Consider the following 20535-nt stretch of genomic DNA (forward strand, 5'->3'; position numbering starts at 1 on the left):
TCTGAGTCAAGTTAGCTATATCCCTCTACCACCTCACCTAGCTACCTAACCTAAAATGACATCTCTTGTTAACAAGCTTTTAAAGCACTAATGATAGGAAGTAACACTGGACAGAGAGGTATGAAAGCCTCACAAGCTGATGAATCAGCTATGATGAAGAGAGGCAAGTGCTGCTGTTGCTGCATTCTTACCTCATGAGGCAAAAATTATATAACTGTTAACACCCCTACCAATTTTCTGGTTTTGCACAGAAAAGGTGAGGATTCATTTGTTTCTTGAAATGCATAGTGCTATTAAGCCAATTAACACCCCCTTAACTTTAGACAGTTGACATTTCAGAGAAAACACCAAACGAACATGGCAGTGGTGGGTAATTACTTTTGGTCGACGATGTAGATTCTACCCTGGAAAGTACAACTCCATAATAACATAATATATATTTGTAGTTAAATACTTTTGGATATCTGAAGTTTTTCTCCTGTACATCTGAAGTGAAGAAAAGTGCTTATTAGTAACTATACAGTTAAACCTAATCTATTCAAGTGTTTTAATAAGGCAGAACAGAAAGACAATGTGGAAACTTGCATTCTCTTATGGGACTTTTTCTTTTTTCGGCAACATTTCTACATCATTGCAGTCAGGTAAAAGCTGCTGAGGTCAGGAGAACCTGCCTGACATGGAGCCTGCTCTGATCTCGCATGAGCAGAAGTGTGATTGTAGATCGTGGCAGGCAGGCAGGTTTTCCTGACCTCAACAACCGTGAGTAAGCTTGCCAGCTAATCTACACACGTTAACCCTTCAAAGTAGTAGCAGCAGTACATACCGTACAGAAAAATTAATTTTAAATATAAGTTAGAGACACATTTTTAGAGTTCACAGAGTTAGGTGTGTGTGCCCAAAACAATGCCAGACCTGCCAATAATCACACACAGGTTGGAGAGAGTCTAAATAAAGACTCGTATGGTTGACAAGCCCTAGTTCTGTGTTTGGGCTCTTCCAATTCAGGCTGCAGGTGGGGGTTCACCCAATTCATTACTCCTGCATAAAACAATTCCCTGCATATAAGAAACTAGATGCCAGGGGAAATGTTAAACTAGAACTTTTCTCCCAATGTGCAAGTATGGAAGTGACATTTTGTATCGAAGTGGATTTAATTGTGAGTTCTATACGGATAAGCAGATACTCCTATGACGTTACTACTGTCCTGTCTTCTGTTCAAGCTCATGCCAGCTGTCAAATCACTAAGTACCTGCTGTAACCACCTGAATTAAGCTTGGGAAAAGAGCCTCAGCTGACCTGCAACACATGCTCAGTGGGATATGGCCTTTGACAGGCAAAAACTAGGATAATAGCCACCCCACCATAGCCTAGAGACGGCTGTAAGATTCTGAGGCATCGAAGTCGAGAGAAACGGGGAGAGAAAAAGAGAAAGTTCAGGCTTCAAGCAGACATGCTAAGAAAAGAGTTGGAACCTTTAAACCAAAATTCGTATCTTTGCAACTTTTTTTTATTAAAAAGACTACGTCTTGGTTTTTAAATATTTAGCCATAAACACTGCTACATAGTTCAAAGCCCTCCACCTTCCCTATGTGGCATCAGCAATCTCAGCTGCCTTCATTAGGAGGCCTCTGTGCTGGAGCAGCACAGCACTGCTGCCACCAAAGGAAAGGAAGAAAGCTTAGAAAGAAATACCAACATATAAACATGCCTCCTGCACCAGAAAGGGAAAGCCAGGGGTTCTGGTTGTTGGGAGAGGTGGCAACATTTGTGCTCAGGACACAACACAAAGGCAGGCAGGCAGGCAGGCAGGCAGGCTCCACACTCAGTGCCACGCAGCTGCCTGTTTCCAAAGTGCAGACATTAAGAAGAAGCTGTTTTTAACAGCCACCTCACACCCCCACACCCCCACACACCCCCAATGTTTGGGGAGAAGGGCAGGCAATCCAGGACAGAAAGGGAGCCAACTCTGGCCCACAAAATCATCTTGCCCCATGACTGAAGGAGCCCATTATGAGAAGTGACCCCAATAAAAAGAGGGGGCACCAAATGGCTCAGCAGCCAATGTACCCTGAAGGGGGTAAAAGGCAGGAGCTGGGGTCTTGCAGATGTGCTTGGAATTCTTTTGGCTGCCACCCATGTGGAGAAGCAGCACCTTCGCTTTGCTGAAAAATCTCACAGAAATGCAAGTCAGAGGTCTGCAAGGCAAGCTATCATAGCTCCAAGGCCTGCATCTGGAAACCTGCAGTTTCTCTTGAAAATGTGAAGAACGTGAGGAATTGCCTGGACGTATCTTTAATGCCTTAATAAAGCAGGAGAATGACACATTCACAATGCAGCCCCCCGCCCTTCAAAAGGAGACTTATTCCAGGGAGCAAAAGAGTATCCCTAGAGCTGGGAAAGCTATTGCCATAGGCAGATCTTCACCTTGCACCGGGCAACTGATACACAACCCAGACATGGGGGCAGCTCTGCTTCTACACAATTAAAACTATTTTACCATTGCAATTTAAAATCAACCTTTGAAAGATTCAGTTGATGGTTTCAAATAGATTTTTAAAACCATATTCTCTATAAGCTGGGCAGGCAGCACCCTCCACAGCTATCAATGAAGGGCAGTAGCCACCTGCATGTGTGTGTGTGGAATAGAACAATTCCCTCCCCTTCCCCCCAATCCTTTCTCCTGAGAACACAAGAGGGCATATTACTCCACTTACCAAAAAGGCTATAAGGAGAGAAACACCTGATGTGCAGACAAGGCTAGAAAAACAAGAGTTCTTCCCATTGTCTCACACATATAATTTCTTCTCAAACCGCCCTGCTCTTCTCCTCAAGACAAGACTGAGGGCAGTAGAAGATAGCTTTCTGGCCAAGGTGCATCACAGGGCAGGGCCGGCTCAGCCAGGCCTTCAGAAAAGGTGACAACAAGCAGGAACAGGTACTTTGCAAATAAAGTGCAGCAGCAGCAGCAGAAGGGTGGGTGGTGGGGAAGGGAGAGAAAGGCTTTCAGGGTATCTCAGATTCAGTTGTATTTTTCCTGGTACATACTGTAAAAGACGCTTCAGTCAGCCTGGCTTGCAGTTCAGAACCCAGAAGACCCAAGCCACCCCATACTGGAGCCCACGTCAGGTGTTTCATATTCATATTACTGCATAAAGGGAACTGGATTGGAGGCTTAAAATAATGGAGAGGGAGGGGGCTAGTGCTAGAAACTACAGCTACTATTTTGTGCAAGGTGGGTAGCGAAGCCCAGGTGTGCCTCCTCCTATTTTGACAGCAAAAATACCTGTTGTCACTTTTGATGCCCTGTTTCCCCTCCCCAACCAAATTTCTAACTAAGAAGGAACCTCCCCAACCCGTTTCTCCATACAACCAATTCCTCCCCATTGTTCAACTAAACAACCAATGGTTCCATCACGTTATTTACAATTTAGACCCTCCCGCTGCCACCCCCATCCCATAAAAACACTTGACTTCCTATTGGGTGTGTGGGGATGAGCAGTGGGTGCGAGTAACAGGTCTATCTAGCTGAAGATGTGGCGTGCAAAAAAACAAAGATGACGAGACAAAGACAGACAAATTGCAACAGCGGACCGAAAGACTGCATCATCACTAGGAAGCACGGGCTGGACACAGTGGCCTGATGGGAAGGCGAACACTAGGAGGAGGAGGAGGAGGGCAGCAACAACAACGCACTATTCCAGACATAACACTGTGCATGTGGATGCTCTGCCATCCCCGGTCAGCATAGATCACACCCTGCCATGTGTCTATTTGTCCTTCCTTGCAGCTACAGAAATACAGGGGAGCCGTGGGACCTAGGAGCTGGGTGACTGTTCTTCTTCAGGAGGGAGAGAAGATGCGCCCGGAGCCTCTGTCTCTCCTGAAAGGCCGAGCTCTGCATCCATCTGCTCCAACTCCCGCTGGTCAAGCAGCTCGAAGTCATCGGCTTCCTCTTCCTCTCCAGGTAAAGAGGCAGCTCCCACCTCTTCACTCTCAGACAGCTGAGCCTGGAAACTGAGTCTCTCCTCAGGCTCAGTGGGCAGGAACTCAGAGAGAGAAGGCCCCTCGCTGTCCTCAGAGGAGCGGAGCAGGGCTGACAGGGTGTTCTGCACTACTGTACTGATCGCTGTGGTGACGATCTCTTGGCTCAGCGAATCGATGTGCAGCCCCAGGTCTCGGGCAGAGGCATCCTGGGGTTCAGCAGCCCCTCCTGCCATCGCCTGCCCATTCCCATTGAAATGCGTATTTACAAAATGCAAGGGCGAGGCCAGGCCCAGGATGGATGTGTCCAAACTCCCGGCTGCTGCTACTGCCACTTCTTCCTCAGTGGAGTCCGGCTGATGGGCGGCATGGGCAGGCACCGCAAAGTTGTCCTCCTTGCTAGGTGGTCCCAAGTCCCTGGAATGAAACTCTTCCACAGAGGGGAACTCTGCCATGTCCTTGGAGAAGGACTCTTCTGGTTCACTCGGCAGGCTCTGCTGATCCAGATCTGAAAAGCATATCAGGAGGGAGTTAGCATGAACATAGTCTCCAGAGGCCCTCTGCTCTGAATCCTCATCCAAACTGAACTGTTTGCCCAAGCATGGCTTTCAGACTTCTTTACATTTATACGAAGCCTTTGCTGAACAGCCTCACTTGGCATTTTGTTTCTCCTTATCTTCTTTGATCTTGCCTGGCAATGCTGTTTCCTATCCTCTCTGCTTGGAGTTCTTCCATAGCACAGGCCAATAATTGCTGTAAGATTTAAAATCACCAGCCACACAAGATGATCCCACTGCTGCTTTTTTAAAATTTACTCTCCCATCTCACCAGCACAAAGGAGAGTGAACATACCAGTGGCTAAGACAGAATGTGCACAAATTAGGAAAGACCCGGTTTGAAACTCACCTCTACCATGAGCTCATCAGATGACCTTAGGTAAACTACTATTATCCCAGTCTCTGCCCCCTTCAGCCATTGCAAACTGGGTGTAATAATACTGACATATCTTACAAGGTTGTTGTAAGGATAATAAGAAAATGAATGTGAAGCGCTTGAACAGCCTAATGTATAGTGACTTCCTCCTGTCCCTTCATTCACAGAGCCTCAGGAAACAGCTCACCACGCCATGGCAGAGAGAGTGACCACAACTGCTATGAGTCTTTATGGAGCAAGATCCAATACTTTGGATTTTCCACATACACCAAAATCTATTAGTAATAATACCTCATTACCATAGCTACTACAACATTGGACTAGTTGCTGTATAAAATACGGGCCTTTGCTGCTCTGAGGGTTTACAAACTACTTTAAAGGATTACGAAATGTGTGGGGCGGCAGCTTGACAAATGAGCAGATGCGGAAGCAGTCAGATAGCAATGAACTTGTACGGAAGGCAAGGCTAAGACAAATCAGAAAAGGATTTGCTGACTAAATGTGACTAAACTGTCTCCTGCCTTGGACAGTTACAAAATGGCAAGGATTACCCAAAGCTGCCAATATAACCACCCACATGGACATCCAACACAAGAACTGCCCCCAGTTCAATCTCCCTTCTAGTTGTATAAAGCTACAGGAACCCAAACACTACAAGGCCGCACACCAGAGCCTGCTCACTTTCTGCCAAAGCTACAAACAAGACATCTCCCCATGCAGGTCTTTCCAAGTCTAGAGAGACAAAAATCCCACCCACAATCTTCATTCCATACACTGATTCCCAGCTGATAGGAGGATTTGGATAGGAGGAGTAGGAAAATGGCACCTTCAGACACATCTGTTAGCTGTGGCGTCGTAGCTCTGGAGACGGTGAAGCCTCCACTCTCCAAGATAGAGGCCTCCTCATCCGAGAGCTCAGAGTCTGTGATTGCCAATGCCAGAGCTGTCTTCTTCACATCCACCTGCAAAAGACCAGAGAAAGGCTACTCTTCCAAGGTTCAACTGGGCTTACTAGTACGTGGCTAAAAACTCCAAGCCACTAAGTCCCACCTGCTGGCCTAGCGTCTCCATCATCAGGGGATGCCAAAGCAATCTTATACCCAGACTTCGCTCTATCCTCTAAGTTTATTCATCCTCACAATGATTCTGTTATATCAGGGAAGCAGAACCTCAGGTCTGGCGTCCAAATCCGGCCCTCCGAAGTTCCCCAGGTGGCCCCACCCCATTTCCCTGTCACTGATCGCCTGGTGGCTTACAGCTTTTGTGCATGTTTCCACCCATTCTAAACAGCTGAAATGCCTCTGCTAAGGCTTAGTTGCTGACAGTAAAAGCTTTAAACTACAATATGCTGGTATTTTGGCTCCAACATGTTTTACCTTCAGCTCTGCCTGCCACTGAAATGGGACACTTGAGAGCTTCTCCAAAATGAAATTACCACATCTGAGAGAAAATCATAAATACATCACTGCTGGAAGGAGTAGGCTATAATAAAAACTTAAGAGGGCAATACTAGCTGTGATCCTGAAGGAAAGCTGCTTAAAAAAAACCTTTTAGCACAAAGAAAATTGGTGTTGTCATCAAGAGCATGGAGAACCTACCATCTTTATGAATCACCAAGAAAAAGACTTAACTGAGCCAAGTTTACCTCAGATTTCATACGGAGAGACACTATATGATTCACTTTTTCCCTGAATGGAAAGGATACAAGAACGACCAAAAAAGTGGCTTTGTGGTGTTTATTCTGTATTCTTTAGATTTAAAATTGTATTGAACTTGTATTGTTGTGACTTAAATATCTAATACATCTACCCCTGTCTGATTGAATAGGGACTTGAACCCAGATCCAACACACCATGTGGGTTATACATGCAATTAATGCTGCCTACATGAGCGAAGAGACCCTAACCCTTCCCCAAAACAATGAGGGACCAATGGTTCGGAAGAGGAAGGAGAAAGGTGGAGGGAAACCTGATATTTCAGCAGCTTGAAGGCCCAAAGGCCTCCAACAATGCTGGTCTAATTGCTTCCAACCCCACCCCAGAATCTGAAGCATCATGTCCAGTCCCTAGGTTAGCCTGCATGGACTAGCTGGTAGCTATAGCCACATTGTCCCTATGAAGGCAATAAATGTCAGGTCTTCAACTTCCCAAACCTGGAAACAAACTCTTAACCCACTTTCTGGCCACTTGGAGGAAGACCATTCTTGGGAATCAACCCCATGTCCCCATGCACCCCTTGCCTTTGCCCTCACCACTGGAGAATAGCCAGACAGTTCCGCCTCACTTTCACTTTCCGTCTCTGCCATTGACTCACTGCCAGCTTCCGGCTCACTCTTTCCTTGACGCTCTGTGGAATAGAACAAAAGAAATGCTCTATGGGACACCTCTGGGGCTGGCCCCATAGAAAAAGGGCCAAGGAAGGATTTATCAGAAGCTTCATATAGTCTGGGCCTCCACAGAGTAATTGTCCCAAGTAGCCCTTCCAGGCCCTGCCCCCACCAGATGTACTGCTCTCAGTCAGCCCAGTTTGGGTAAGATTTGCTGGGCTCCTATCCTGTATCCCATCATCAAAAGCAATGCATTTCAGGTAATAGGGAGTTGTCATCTTACTTTTCTTTTCATGTTTATGATGCAAGGTCTCCATCTTCATGCTGTAGTCCAGTTTCATCAGGATGGGCTCCAAACGGGTGTACATCCTCTGGATAAGCTCATGGTAGACTACCAGTGGCCACAGCAAGATACTGAGCACTGGAGATGTGGAGAAAGCCAAGAGTGCATTAGAAGCATATATTCCCTAGGTCAAAGAGGCATTCCTGTTTTACTGTTTTACTCTGTTTTACTGTTTTACTCTGTACAGCACCATGTACATTGATGGTGCTATATAAATAAATAATAATAATAATAATAATAATAATAATAATAATAATAATAATAATAATAATTCCATGTCCCCTGTAGGAATGCCCAAGGCCCAGTCCCTTCAGCAGTTCCTTACTGGGCTCAATCAATGCGTCAAAAAGGATTCTAGAAATATCATCAGCCAGACCAATCTATGCAGGAAATATAGCCCAAGTTGACTCAAACAATGAGTCCAACTACAATCTGGCATGGACACAAACAGAAAAAGGAAAGAGGTCCCAAGGTACAGATTTAATAAGCTATAGAAGCAACTTAGCAGATGCTTCCATTTGTTGCCTGAAACAGACTAAAAATGGGTCATAGCTCTCTTCCTGGCATCCATGTTTCCTTAGAAAGCTGGCAGAGGTCAAGATTGCTTTAGATCCATAGATATCATCATTTGAAGGCCTCCACCACTGGCTTTATAACAGGGGTTATGCAGCACCACTCTGACTTTCACTCTGATATGCAAGTGCATGGGGAGGCAGAAAGAGTCTACCTTATGAGTTTGATAAAGAAGATTCCTGAACATAATCATAGCCTATATGACAACTTATTAAGCCACATGTCTAGTTTTGAGGAATACAAGGGACTTAGTAATACTCACAGACAATGTAGGAGATCATGATTCCTGGAACATAGTGTCCTACTATCGCTAGCATCAAGCATCCTGAGCAGACCCTGGCACAGAACTGGAGGAACAAGGCAAGGGAGACTAAGAATTAAAGCTTAACAAGGTGAAGGCAACCTCAGGACAGCTAGTACAAGAAGCCACCTGAAGGCACCTGAAATGTTTCAAGGTGCCTTCTCAATCCCAAGACCTTTTAATAATAGCTTGCATTCAGACCTACAGCTGTTTTACATAATCCATGACTGTACTGTGCCAGAACTGTTGCTTTCATTTTGCTTCAGTGTGCTGCCATTTGGCAGAACATATAACAGCGCCAGACCCCTCGGGGAAAAGTTCCAGGGGTACCCAGAACAGCAAGCAAAATGCCCAGAAGTAATTGACAAGTGAGCAAATGGCTACCTTTGAGTGACTTTTCTTGTGTCAATCACATACCTTTGGAAATAGTACTGGAAAAGGTTTGCTCAATGCAAAATGTGGCAAAATCACATCTCAGGAAATAACATAATATTTATACTTCTCTCCACTTGAAACACAAAGACATCACATCATTCATTTTGAATTTCTAACCATTACAGAGGGAGAGAGAAGAAGGAAGAGCCAGAGGGCTGCAACAGGTATGATAACTGTGTACCAGCATCAGCATGTTGGTCTGCCCTGGGGGGTATGTCTGGACCCAGATGTTTTCCCCAGAATAGTTCTTGCTGGGAACAACTGGATTAACCTGCATCTTGTTTGGAGTGAGGTAATTGGTCAGAACTCCGTTTCCATTTTTCCTCACATATACTGAGAAATACTGCCTCAGTTCAGACAACACATTAGTCAACACAGTGTGAAAACTCCACTCAAAGGTTAAGTTCCTAGGGGGTACTCCCTAAACAACGTGTTCTAACTCCACCGTTGTGTGACTGTGCTACCATGGAGTTGAGTAAAACCCATCACGACGTTTGATTGACAGTTCCTCTGCCCTCTCTCTTTCCCCAGTCCTCCCGATGGTATCCCATCAGCCATTGCTGCAAAAAAACCAATCCTGGTGGCTCTCCTAGAGTGGCACTAGCTCCTTTTGCTGTTCTAGCCAGGGGACTCTGTAGCCAGTGGGAAAAGACAACTCCACAGAAAACTCCACAGAGCCTGCCACACAACGTAACAGTTGTGCAGGAATTCTCCTCTGCACAGCATGGATATCCTGCGTGGAGTGTTTTCCCAAAAAAATCTCCACCGTTGTGTGGAGTTTTCCTGCCAGACAACATATTTCTCAATGGTGGTGTAAAAACTCCATTGTGGAGTTCTAAAACCACCATTGAGAAATGTGTTGTCTGAACTGAGCCACTGTCTCCCTTTAAGTTTGCTGTTTGAAACTCTAACATTTACACCACATATGATTGTGACTGCACAAAATATATACTTCTTACTTAACCAAAGCAATATCAGAGTAGAAAAATCATCAGGTTTGTGAAGCAAACCTAAGTGCCCAGGGCAAATATATTAGCAAGCCACAACCCAAAGGCAGCCCAGGGGAAAATGTTTTTGAGTAAAAAGGAGCCAGGCTGCCGTTTCTTGGTTTGAGAAGCCCCGTTGATTCCCTGCTCACCTTGGCAGGGTTTTGTCTCTTGTATTGCAGCAGCTCCTGCAAATACAGCCTGAACGTAATCCAGCTCTCCGCCAAGCAACGACAGAGCTCTGGGACACTGAGCAGGTGAGGCTGCGCTCCTGCCATCTCACTGTCACTGCAGCAATGGAAACAATATGTCAGTCAACCAGGCCTTCCAGGTATACTGCCATCCAATGATTAATGGAGCTACACACGAAAGAGAATCACTTTCTGCAGACAAAATTGACAGCAAGATATCTAAGCCACTGTGGAGCAATATTATGTACATGTTCTAATGGAGGACACAACATTCCTTCCTTGGAAGCTTCCAGCAAACCTAGGGTGACAAAATTATCAGGACAATCATCCATCCAATTCCATATATTTCTACAGGGTAAAAACCGAGCCACATTTGATTTGTTAAGGTAAGGGAATAACTAAGAAGTCACTCACACTGCTGCTCCTGAACCCACATAAGAAAGCCAAATGTTCATACTGAAGGAGAAAGAATTCTGGAGAGCACTTTTCAGGTCCCAGCATAGATCAGGGATGGACAATTTATGGCCCTCCAGATGCTTTTGGACTGAAACTCCCATCATCCTTCACCCTTGGCTATGTTGCTGTGGTTGATGGGAAATGTAGTCCAACAACATCTGAAAGGCAACAAGATACCCATCCCTGGCATGGATCGAAGTACTGAGCCACTCCAAGTAAATGGAGGACACAAGGTAAGGCAAAGGGGGGTCAGAAAAGATCTACATGCCCAGAACCATACAAGGAACAACCTACCTGTCTCCTCCAGGTTCTTCCAAGGGCTGTGCTGTAGGAGAAAGAGGAAAAAAGTTCATTCACCTAAGTGATAAATGAAACATGACAGCTTAAATTCATGTACTGCTAGAGGTTTTTTTCCCCTTCAGCAATCATTCTGCAGAGGCAGAGTAGAAAGAACAGCAGAGCGCATGTCTGAAAGCTCAAGACACTATGGGGACAGAGGGGAAGCAAGGCTTTCTTTGAGAAGTGCCCCAAGTGCTGCCCAAATGTCATGATAAACCCACAAAGTGGTGTTCTTTAGCTGCACACTCAATAACAGAAGATTATTGTTGAACAAGAACTTCACGTATTGAAACAAGGAGACTCCAATTGACTCACTTGCAATTTGAGGGGGGGCAGTTCCCAAAGACATCATAGCCCAGACTCAGCTAATGCTCAGAAGAGTTCACTCATAGAACACTTGAGCCCCCTTGGCCAAAACTAACTGCAGAGCTGAAATGGCCACTTGCTTTCCCACAAGCAGTTACCAAACAACAAAGTCGTGGCAGAACAGCTAGACATAAGGGGACAGAGCTGTTAGTACAACAGTTGGTGTATGAGAATGACATGTTTTGTTTTTGCTGTTTTGTTTGACATTTTTGTTGTTTTGAAAATATATCTCTAGACCTTGTGGTTTAATACACTTTGAAAAGATTTACAAAAGGCTGCAGTATGCAGGTGCACAGCATTTATTCCTACCTGTACTTTCATCGCAGCCTCAAATCACTCACTAATATCAATGCATTTCATTTTATACTTACTGGTCCACACTTGAAAAAACTTCCTGAACTGGTTTAGAAGTAATCAACATTGAGAACATATAGGCCACGTTCAGACAGCACGCTAAACCATGCTGCTTAACCACAAAATGGTTAACGGAATGTATTAAGGTTAATGCACTCTGTTAACCATTTTGTGGTTAAGCAGCATGGTTTAACGTGTTGTCTGAACGGGGCCATGTACTACATAAGCTGCATGTTTATTCATGTAACTGAGGTTGCATATAGGATTGTTGCAGATGCTGGGCTGCCTTGGGACAGAGCATGAACAAACCCCTGGCATTGCAAGGCCACCTAAAAGTGTGCCCAGGAGTTGAGCCTTACTAACCTAGTTTACAGACGGTTGTGAATAAGCTCCTTTGCCCCAGAGATTTGAAGCAAGAATTCAAAGCTCATCAGATTTGACTATCTGATGCTGCTGACAAGCACTGCTGTTATTTATAACATGCTGTGAGCTGCACATAGTCCCTACAAGCTATAGTGCTTGGGGCTGGCTCAGGGCTCCCCCTTTGGCCACAAACACAGAGCTGACAGGCTGGTAAAGAGTGCACTGGAGCGGCAGAAAGCAATCTTGTTAAGTCTGTGACCCAGATTCCAGGCAATCAGCCCTAACAGAGGGAGCCAACTGCGATCTTCTCCTGCCAGCAAAGACTCTGGTGGGTACTCAGGCATTACAACAGCCACTGCCCACATGAAGAATCTTGAGTCCATTCTAACAGTGTGAAAAGCTACTGTTCTTAATGCAGCAGCCTGGCCACAACGGCCATTTACTGCAGCTATGAGTACACTGACTACTGTGTTAGTCTACTATTTGAACACTGTGGCCTGCCAGAGTGCTAAACCCAGGCATCATGAAATGGGGCAGCGGAAACACGACAGGTTTACATTAGCCTACTATGTGCTTCTTAATGCACGGACCAGAGGGGTAATGCAGTCCACATGCTCCAGCTCTATAACTCTGGGCTTGGCATGTGCGGCTCACTTAACAATACCTTCTCCTTGTGTATTAGTCTTACGAGTCTGGAAGGTCCAAAAGAAACATTAGTCCACCAGAAGTGCGGCAACAGTAAGGTATCAACCTTGAATCCAGTGAATCCAAGACAATAGTTTTAGCATTCACTGTATTATTGAACAGTTGATCTCTGTTCCAGAGCTGCAAGAAGAAACTCAGCATGATAAGCAAAAGCTAGCAAGATACCCAGAGATGAGGCCTGTCTGTAGATTTGTACTTTGCACAATGTAAACGTTCACCAAAAATAACTGACAAGCAGCTTTGTAAATATCTCCACAGAATCTGCCTGGACCCTAAACAGAATGATAGTTCAGGAATAAAGTGTCAATATTAATTGTTTCTAGGATAGGCAGCCTGTCAGCTGATTTTGCATAAATCAAGGCAGGTGGTAGTTTGCTCAGTAAAATAGGGAAGGTGATACGATTAATGTTCTCAGCAAGAGTCCAGAAATCAGCCCTCAGCCCACCTTGGATGGCTTACTGTTTTGTTATGTAACAACATTGCAACACTGCTATTTATCAGCAGGACGAATGGAATAAAATAGCTTCAACTTAGATAATTTTTAACATAAAATCAAGGCCTCCTGATCCTGTTGCTTTAAAAGGAACTCCTCTAGCACAGGAAAATAAAAACAAAGGTAGAGAGATATAACTGGTACTTTGCATCCTTCTGGGATGCAGTGGTTTCCATGGACTTTATGAACTAGAAACCAGATGTTACGTTTTGTTCAAAATAAATTGCTACAGATCATCTTACTTCAGACACTGAGTTCTCTTATCTGGCTGCTCTAAACTAGTGGAAGGCTGCTCTAATGTGCAGTTGCAAACACCATCAGCCTACTCACATAATAACATTCCTCAAGAGCTAAGGTTCAGCCTAAGTTGAAAACATATATAGTGGTCATTTAACCATGCCTCCTGTCCATCTTCTTTGGACCTTTAGGATGTGATAGCACAAGAGCTGTACCATTTACTACAAAGCTGAAAGATATATAGAAACAGAGAAGACTAACCAAGTGCCTTTAGCCTGATTTTCAGTGGCTTCCCATGGAAACTAGAAATTGCTTCACAAAATAGCAGAAATGCATCAGTTCTCTTCTTGGGCTTAATAAAAACCCAAGCAAGCTGTGACATAAACGATCTTAAGGCAATAACTGCAATTCCTCACTCTCAACTAGCGTTGCAGTACTAGCGCTCCTGGGCAAGAAACAGCACTGTTTGCTACTTTTTATTCAGTGTGATGAAGCAAAAAGAAAATACCAGCCCAAGATTTGATTGGCAGGAAAGCACAGCAGTAGACAAGGAAGCAATGGACTGTACTTGCGAGTGTTCGAGAACCAAAGATAGTCCCTGCTTAGGAACTATGACACTTCTCTCACTTGTCCTACCAGCACTATTCTCACTCACCTGAGAAATCCAATAGGAATTGGGGCTTCCATCTTTCCAATAGGAGAACACCAATAAGGCCAATGCTGAGGAGGAACAGAGGACGCAACGAAGTGGAGGAAAACAGCCTGGAAAGTCACAAAGACAGGCATTAAAGGAAGGTACTGGTAAGTATCATAGAATCATAGAATAGCAGAGTTGGAAGGGGCCTACAAGGCCATCGAGTCCATCCCCCTGCTCAATGCAGGAATCCACCCTAAATAGATGTAGCAAATCCTAAATAGATGTAGCAAAGGAATACAAATTGGGATGCACACATGTTGGCAGGACTTTGTAGTTAGCCATTATTTGTAGTCATCACCGATCCCTCTCCCAGGTGCTATGAGACGTACACACATGCACACACAGAACTTCAAGGCACTGAGTAGATTCCTCCATTTGCACTGGCTTTAGAGAAAGCCAGAAGTAACATAAGTCTCTCACAAACTGCTTCTGACTGTTTCCTAATTCTCAGTATTAAGAGAGAGACAAGATCCCACTGCTCCTAGAGTTCTCTGTATGTGTCAGAGAGGCCTCTTGTCCTAGAAATGGATTTCCCCCCTCCAAGTTCTTTGCAATGCATAGAAAATTCTTGGCCTTTTGTTTACTGCTGGATGGCTGGGGAAATGTGATTGAAAGTATTAAATTTAAGATTTAAATTGGCCACCAGATTTGCAGTCACCTAACTATACTCCAAGTATAGCCACACTGTTTTGGCATGCAAAACTGACTAGAAACATTTGCCCAGGTGCAGAATGTTAATTCTTTTTAAAGCACAGTGTACACACCAGTCATGACCAAAGACATTACATGGCCATATTAAGAAAGATTGTCTTCTTCCCACCCTCTTTCTTAATGATCCCCATGCAGATCTCTCCCTCCCTCTCCTATTGCTAGCAGAGAGGAAAGAGCAATCTGTATCAGGATCACTGTTTTGCGTGCGTGTGCAAGTATGTGTACATGCATATGGCTCCCAACCCAGTATCACATGTGGGCCTCAGGGCTGAAAAGGCTGTGAACCGCTGCCCTATTGGGAAGGTTATTATTCCCATCCTGGGGGAAATGAAGCTAAATAGTCACATTTTTTCTAAAGTCAAATGAAACCGTAGAATGGTTTGAACTCAGTTTCTTGAAGTCCAAAGTAGTTGCACAGGTAGATCAGGGTCTGCATTTAAGTGTGTGTTGCTTTTTTGACATAGCAGCATCGCTTAGATATATTGTCCCAAACACTTCAGTACATTTCAAACCGTCATTTATAAGTTTCCAATGTCCAAGCCCAACACTATCCACTGAACAAAGAGTATACACTTTGGAGACCTGTATTCTGAGCAATTGAGGGTTGAAAGAACTACAGGCACCAAAAAGATTGTGTTAGTGGCACCTAGTAATACAAAATATTTAGCCCTGATATGATTGGCACCTTATAAAATGATGTTGGCTCCTTTTTTTTCTGTTTCTAGCCCTGTGTATATTAATCTTTGAGAGGACTTTTCTTTTAAATGAGGAAGTGTTTTTCTAGCAAGGGCAGATTTTTGTCTTTTAACATCATAAAGCTCCTAAATGGTTATTAATGATAACAACATTCCACTCCTATTTCAAATCCAGGTCTCCACAACTACAGCCTTTGAACGTGTACTACCAATCCCTGCATGGCTCCAGCCTATGAATCTGCTCTGCTGATAGTCAGCTCATTGTCTGTAAAAGTAAACAGGATGTTTTTCTTTCTAGCAGTTTGCTGGGTTCTATCACTTGGGCTTGTTAAATACTGCTGTGTGTGCACAAGTAGGGTAGGCAAAAAGGAAATAATATGCTAGCACTGCAGTTCTCAGTGAATAAAAGCTGAACAGGGGGCTCAACTAGCAGAGTGCAACTAGCACCTAGTAGGGCTTACTCCAAATTTGGTACATTGCCAGGAGTTACTAAGCTACCAGCTCCAAGCCAGGGATAGTGCAAACCATGTGAGTCCTAGGCAGGGAGTACACAAAAACTAACTGGAAACACTTCTGGGCAAACCTCCAGTTATCTGCAGCTTCTAGTAGCAGACCTCGTTTATCACAGGCCAAGTCCTGGAGGTGCTCTTAGCACTACCCATGCATCAAGGAGAAAACTGTTTATACTATGAGAGTGAAGCAGAAGTTACTTGAGGCTACATCCAACCAATGTTAAATTCCAAATACTAGGCCAGAGGTGGGCAACTTGTGGAGTTCTAGACATTTTGGTCTGCACTGGGGGCAGAGGCAGCAGCATTTACGTGTGTCCAGGCAAATGTCCAGCACTGGATTCCAATGGACAAATCTTTTATGCAGGGGAAGGGACCTGGTAGAACACATGCTTTGCAGGCTGAAAGACTAGGGTTCAAACCAAGGCATCTCCAGTTACAAGGATCTCAGACAGAAGGGCTGGGAAAGACATCCACTATTTGCAACCCACCCAGATAATGCTTGTTATTGGGTGGATAAAAAAATATACTACATAAATAAATCCACCTGTGACCTTGGAGAACTGCTGCCAGCCAGATGTAGACAGTACTATCTGGCTACTTATAAGGCAGCATTATATATGCAGTTCACATAAATATGGAATGTGTGTGTTGAAGCCGTTTCCCCCCGCCCCCAACATTTAGGATGAAGTTTAATGATCAGATAAACAAGAGTGCTATAGGAAGGGTGCAGTCATTTCTTCACCAGGTGGCTGATCCAACATCCTTCTACTTCTGACAAGCAATCCCTCCTTGAACTATAATTATAACCAAAGGCCCCATTCTGAATTTGTTTACAAACCATGCCAAAATGTAATGGTTGTGCAAGTAGGAACAAAATACTTGAGATTTGCATCACATGCTTTCAACCCTTTTACATTAGTCATGTAATCTTGCAAGGCTTCAATATTCAACCAGACTAATTTTTGCAGGTATACACCCAGAAGCAAAGATGCTCTCAGTTTCTTTCACTGCTGCCCATTACAATACAAACTCATTAAGCTGCCGGAGAGGAGGTTTAGAATTGCTACCTTTCTGCTCAGACATAAAGAGCCAGGACTGGTTTAGGACTATGTTATCTGAAGGACCGCCTATGAGCCTGCACAAGCTTTAAGATCAGCATCTGAGCCATTAGGCTGGGAGGTACTACAAACAGGGCTTTCTCACGGATGGCTTCACATCATTAGACCTCCTTCCCTGGGAGATACATATGGTCTCATCACTGCAACTTTTTTAAAAAAACTGTTTAAACAAACAAGATTTACATGCCTTTTCTGTTTTTTGTTGTTTCCAAATAGAAGCTTCTGGAGAGTGATGCTGGAATTGGGCAAAAATGTGGTGTGCAGAAATGTACTGCTAGAATAATTCACTTGCAGCAAACTGCAATATTGGGCATATACTGGTTCTAAGGAGAACTAGCAGTGCATTTCTGAATCTCAGAAGATAAAGCCAAGAATACAGAGGCCAGATGACATAAAAGGGCCTATCTGTATTGCGTCTGGTGCTGTAGCAGTAAGTCAGCCATATGATCTCCATGCACATTCTACCCACTATCAAATAACAATTCATCTCAGTGTTCATAACTGAATGGTGTGCCAACTCTCTCATCATATGTCAGGGAAAGGCATTGCTTATTATATGCACCTACTCAATAAGCTCAGGGTGGTCTTCCCTGTACTATGTCTCCACTGTAGGGATATCCCTGCACAGGTGCATCTCCTTTGAAAAAGGATCATCATGATTACTGAAGGAAGGCAAACTAACCCCTGCACAATCAACAGGACTCATTATTACCCCTCTACATATCAAATTGCCTAATATGCTTTACTCACCCAGCCATGCGTAAAACAATAAACTCTTCCCCATTCCCAAATCCTTTCTTGTGCATAGCAATGTTCCTCTTTTACACATTTTGCCTGTGACAGGACCCTTCTTCCAAGTCTTTTCTTTTCCACTTCATAACTTAATTTTATCAACCCTCTCTCTCATGATGGTACCACTCAGCTTCAAACTCCTGGTCTCTCACTGGCTTGACATCCTTGAAAACAAACTTCCTTCCTTCAAGGGTAGAAGGCTTTAACTATTCTCCACAATACCTTAACCCAACATTCCCTAAAACTTGAGAACCATCTTGCCAACCACCTTGTTTTGATCTTTAATTCCACCCTCCCAAAAATTCTGCATGTTGTGCTGCACGACTTTGCAATGCATACATTGTTTACAGCCCTGGAGTGCAGCTCTGAGTATGTGATTTCATTTGGAGAGACTGGGGTCCAAATCCCTGCTCAGCCACAAAGTTCACTACCTGGCCTTGGGCAAGTCATTATCCCTCAGTTTAGTTTACCCCACAGGGTTGTTATGAGAATAACATGTGGGGGGAGTTCCTTGGAGAAGGGGAGGGCTACAAATGTGATCAATAAATAAGCATAACTGCATTGGGTTGTAACCTGTTCCAAAATAAGACCTAGCAGACCCCTAGGATGGAATGGATATTGTTTATTTCAAAAACTTAAGAAATAAATAGCATTCCATGGAGTTGTTGCCATGGCGTTCTATTTATTTCTTACATTTTTGACTGGACAGCTCTAGGCCTAACCTGCTATCCAGAAACACGGCCTTTAAGCACCTACACAGGCCCACATCTCATGTCACGGACTGGCAACTCTTTCTCCCTGGAGCCTTCTCTGCAGACAGCTGAAAGACTGTAGGCAGCAACACGATCTTATCCACGTTTACTTAGAAGTAAACTAAACTAATTTCAATAGGACTTACTCCCAATTACGTACGCATGAGAGAGCTTTTCATTTCGAAGCAACACCAGTATTGACACTGGCTACCGTCTGGGTGACCCAAAGCACCTGCCATCTATTGTAACCTTGTTTCCTCTTCATCAAGAGAAGATCTCCCACCCAAGGAAAGCTACGACGACGCTACCATCACGACCCGATACTTTACTCGCATCAGGCACTGCTACTCCCTGCTCTAGAATAGCCCCTCTTCTTCCAGTCTCCCTCCAGGATTCCCCACCGCCGCTAAGGCCAAGGCGAGAGCCGCTGCTCAGCCACAAAACAGCGCCCGGCCCCCCTCCAGCCCCCCTCGCCGCCTCCTGCGTTCCCCCCTGCGTCGCCCGCCTTCTCGGTCTCTCACCACAGAGCAGCTCCGAGCCAGACGGCCCCGGCCAGGCTCTGTGGCGGCCTCTCCCAGACCAGTAGCCGCTGCACGGCAGCCACGGTCGCCTCCCAGCCCCTCAGACGTCGCCTCAGCCGGGCGGCCAGAGCCAACACCTCCTGTTCCTCCTCTTCCTCCTCCTCGGCTTCGGCAGAGCAGTCACCGGGCCCGGGCAACGGCACCGCCTCTCCTTCCTCTGTCGCTGGGACACCGGAGCCGCCGCCGCTGCTGCCGCCGCTCGCCATTGCTTCAGCCAGCGATCAGTAAGGGGGGTGAGGGGAGGAGCCGGGAACCGTCCTGACAGCCGCAACCGGAAGCAACCCTGCGCTAAGGCCAACCTGCGCGTAAAACTCAATCACGTGCCCTAACGGCCCGTTCCCCCTCCCCCCCGCACGAGAAGGAGGAATGGTTTCTCTATGACACGCATGCGCAATTGTTCAGGCTCCTATCTCCGAGTAGAGATAGGAAAAAGTTAGAGCGGCTGTTTGATGGTCTGTAGACAAAACTTCCAGGTGTCTTTCGACACTTATTCCGCACCACTCACACTTCTTGAAGGGAGAGCGGTCCGTAGAAAACAATGAGAAAAGCAAAGATTTTAACATGTTGTAGCATGGTTCACAGTCCTTATTTCGTGTGAAAATATGTTTTTATTTATCTGAAGATGTGTTGCAGAAGCTTTTATGGATCACTGCAGAACACTAAAGCAGCCTTAGTACAAAATATCCTGCTTTCGTTGGAACTAAGTACCTGTTGGCTTTATGTTGGGAGGCTGTTTTGGAGACAGTAGGATGAGTCAAGGTGGTTAAAACAGGAAAAAGGGCTATTTTTCCCGGTTTCCACCCTTTCAATATACAATGATGTACAGGCTGAGGAATCTAATATGTGGTTATTGGGTCTATTACAGAACCGGAGGTGAGCCTACAACTCCCATCAGTCCTAGTTAGCACAACCAATGGATGAAGGATGGTGGGAGTAGCAGACTAAAATATCTGGAGGGATGCAAGTTACCCACCGCTGCCTCTAGACGAATCACTGAAATAAAAGGATAGAATGAATAAAACATACATTGTATATGTATGTTTGTGTATACGCCCCGCCTCTCAAATCAAAAGAGGTGCCCTCCACATGTTTTGGACAACTCCCATAAGCCAGAGTCTAATGGTTAGTGAATATAGGAGATGTAGTCCAAAAATACCATTAACTGCTGCTCTGTGTATGGCCGGATTCGGGCGACACGCTAATCAACGAGGTGGCGGGGTGGTAATAGGAACAAAATGGAAGTCAACCGTTGATTATCGTGTCGTCCGAACTCAGCCGGTGTGTTTTCATTGTAA

At 44.9% G+C, this 20535-nt stretch overlaps 2 protein-coding genes across 2 annotated transcripts in view; both read right to left on the minus strand.

The window, feature by feature from the left end:
• Positions 1-20535, minus strand: part of ZNF142 (zinc finger protein 142) — a 411120-nt gene that overhangs the window by 126606 nt on the left and 263979 nt on the right. The gene's annotated exons all lie outside the window — the stretch shown is intronic.
• Positions 1486-19453, minus strand: RETREG2 (reticulophagy regulator family member 2). Its single transcript, XM_063116760.1, has 9 exons — positions 19181-19453; positions 14038-14144; positions 10820-10850; positions 10031-10166; positions 8419-8503; positions 7524-7661; positions 7166-7260; positions 5741-5876; positions 1486-4489 (listed from the first exon to the last, which is right to left on the minus strand). The coding sequence occupies exons 1-9, from the start codon at positions 19444-19446 to the stop codon at positions 3816-3818; spliced, it is 1668 nt and encodes a 555-aa protein (XP_062972830.1). The 5' UTR covers positions 19447-19453; the 3' UTR covers positions 1486-3815.

The sequence above is a fragment of the Elgaria multicarinata genome, chromosome 2 (assembly GCF_023053635.1).
Source record: "Elgaria multicarinata webbii isolate HBS135686 ecotype San Diego chromosome 2, rElgMul1.1.pri, whole genome shotgun sequence".
Classification (NCBI taxonomy): Eukaryota; Metazoa; Chordata; class Lepidosauria; order Squamata; family Anguidae; genus Elgaria; species Elgaria multicarinata.

Excerpts from the sequence above, each read along its gene's own strand:
- RETREG2 (XM_063116760.1), bottom strand. The coding sequence starts at position 19,446 with ATGGCGAGCGGCGGCAGCAGCGGCGGCGGCTCCGGTGTCCCAGCGACA. Across the intron at positions 10,167-10,819 it reads GAAGAACCTGGAGGAGACAG|TGACAGTGAGATGGCAGGAG; the intron begins GTAGGTTGTTCC and ends CCATTGCTGCAG. Across the intron at positions 8,504-10,030 it reads AGAGACAAAACCCTGCCAAG|TTCTGTGCCAGGGTCTGCTC; the intron begins GTGAGCAGGGAA and ends TTGTTCCTCCAG.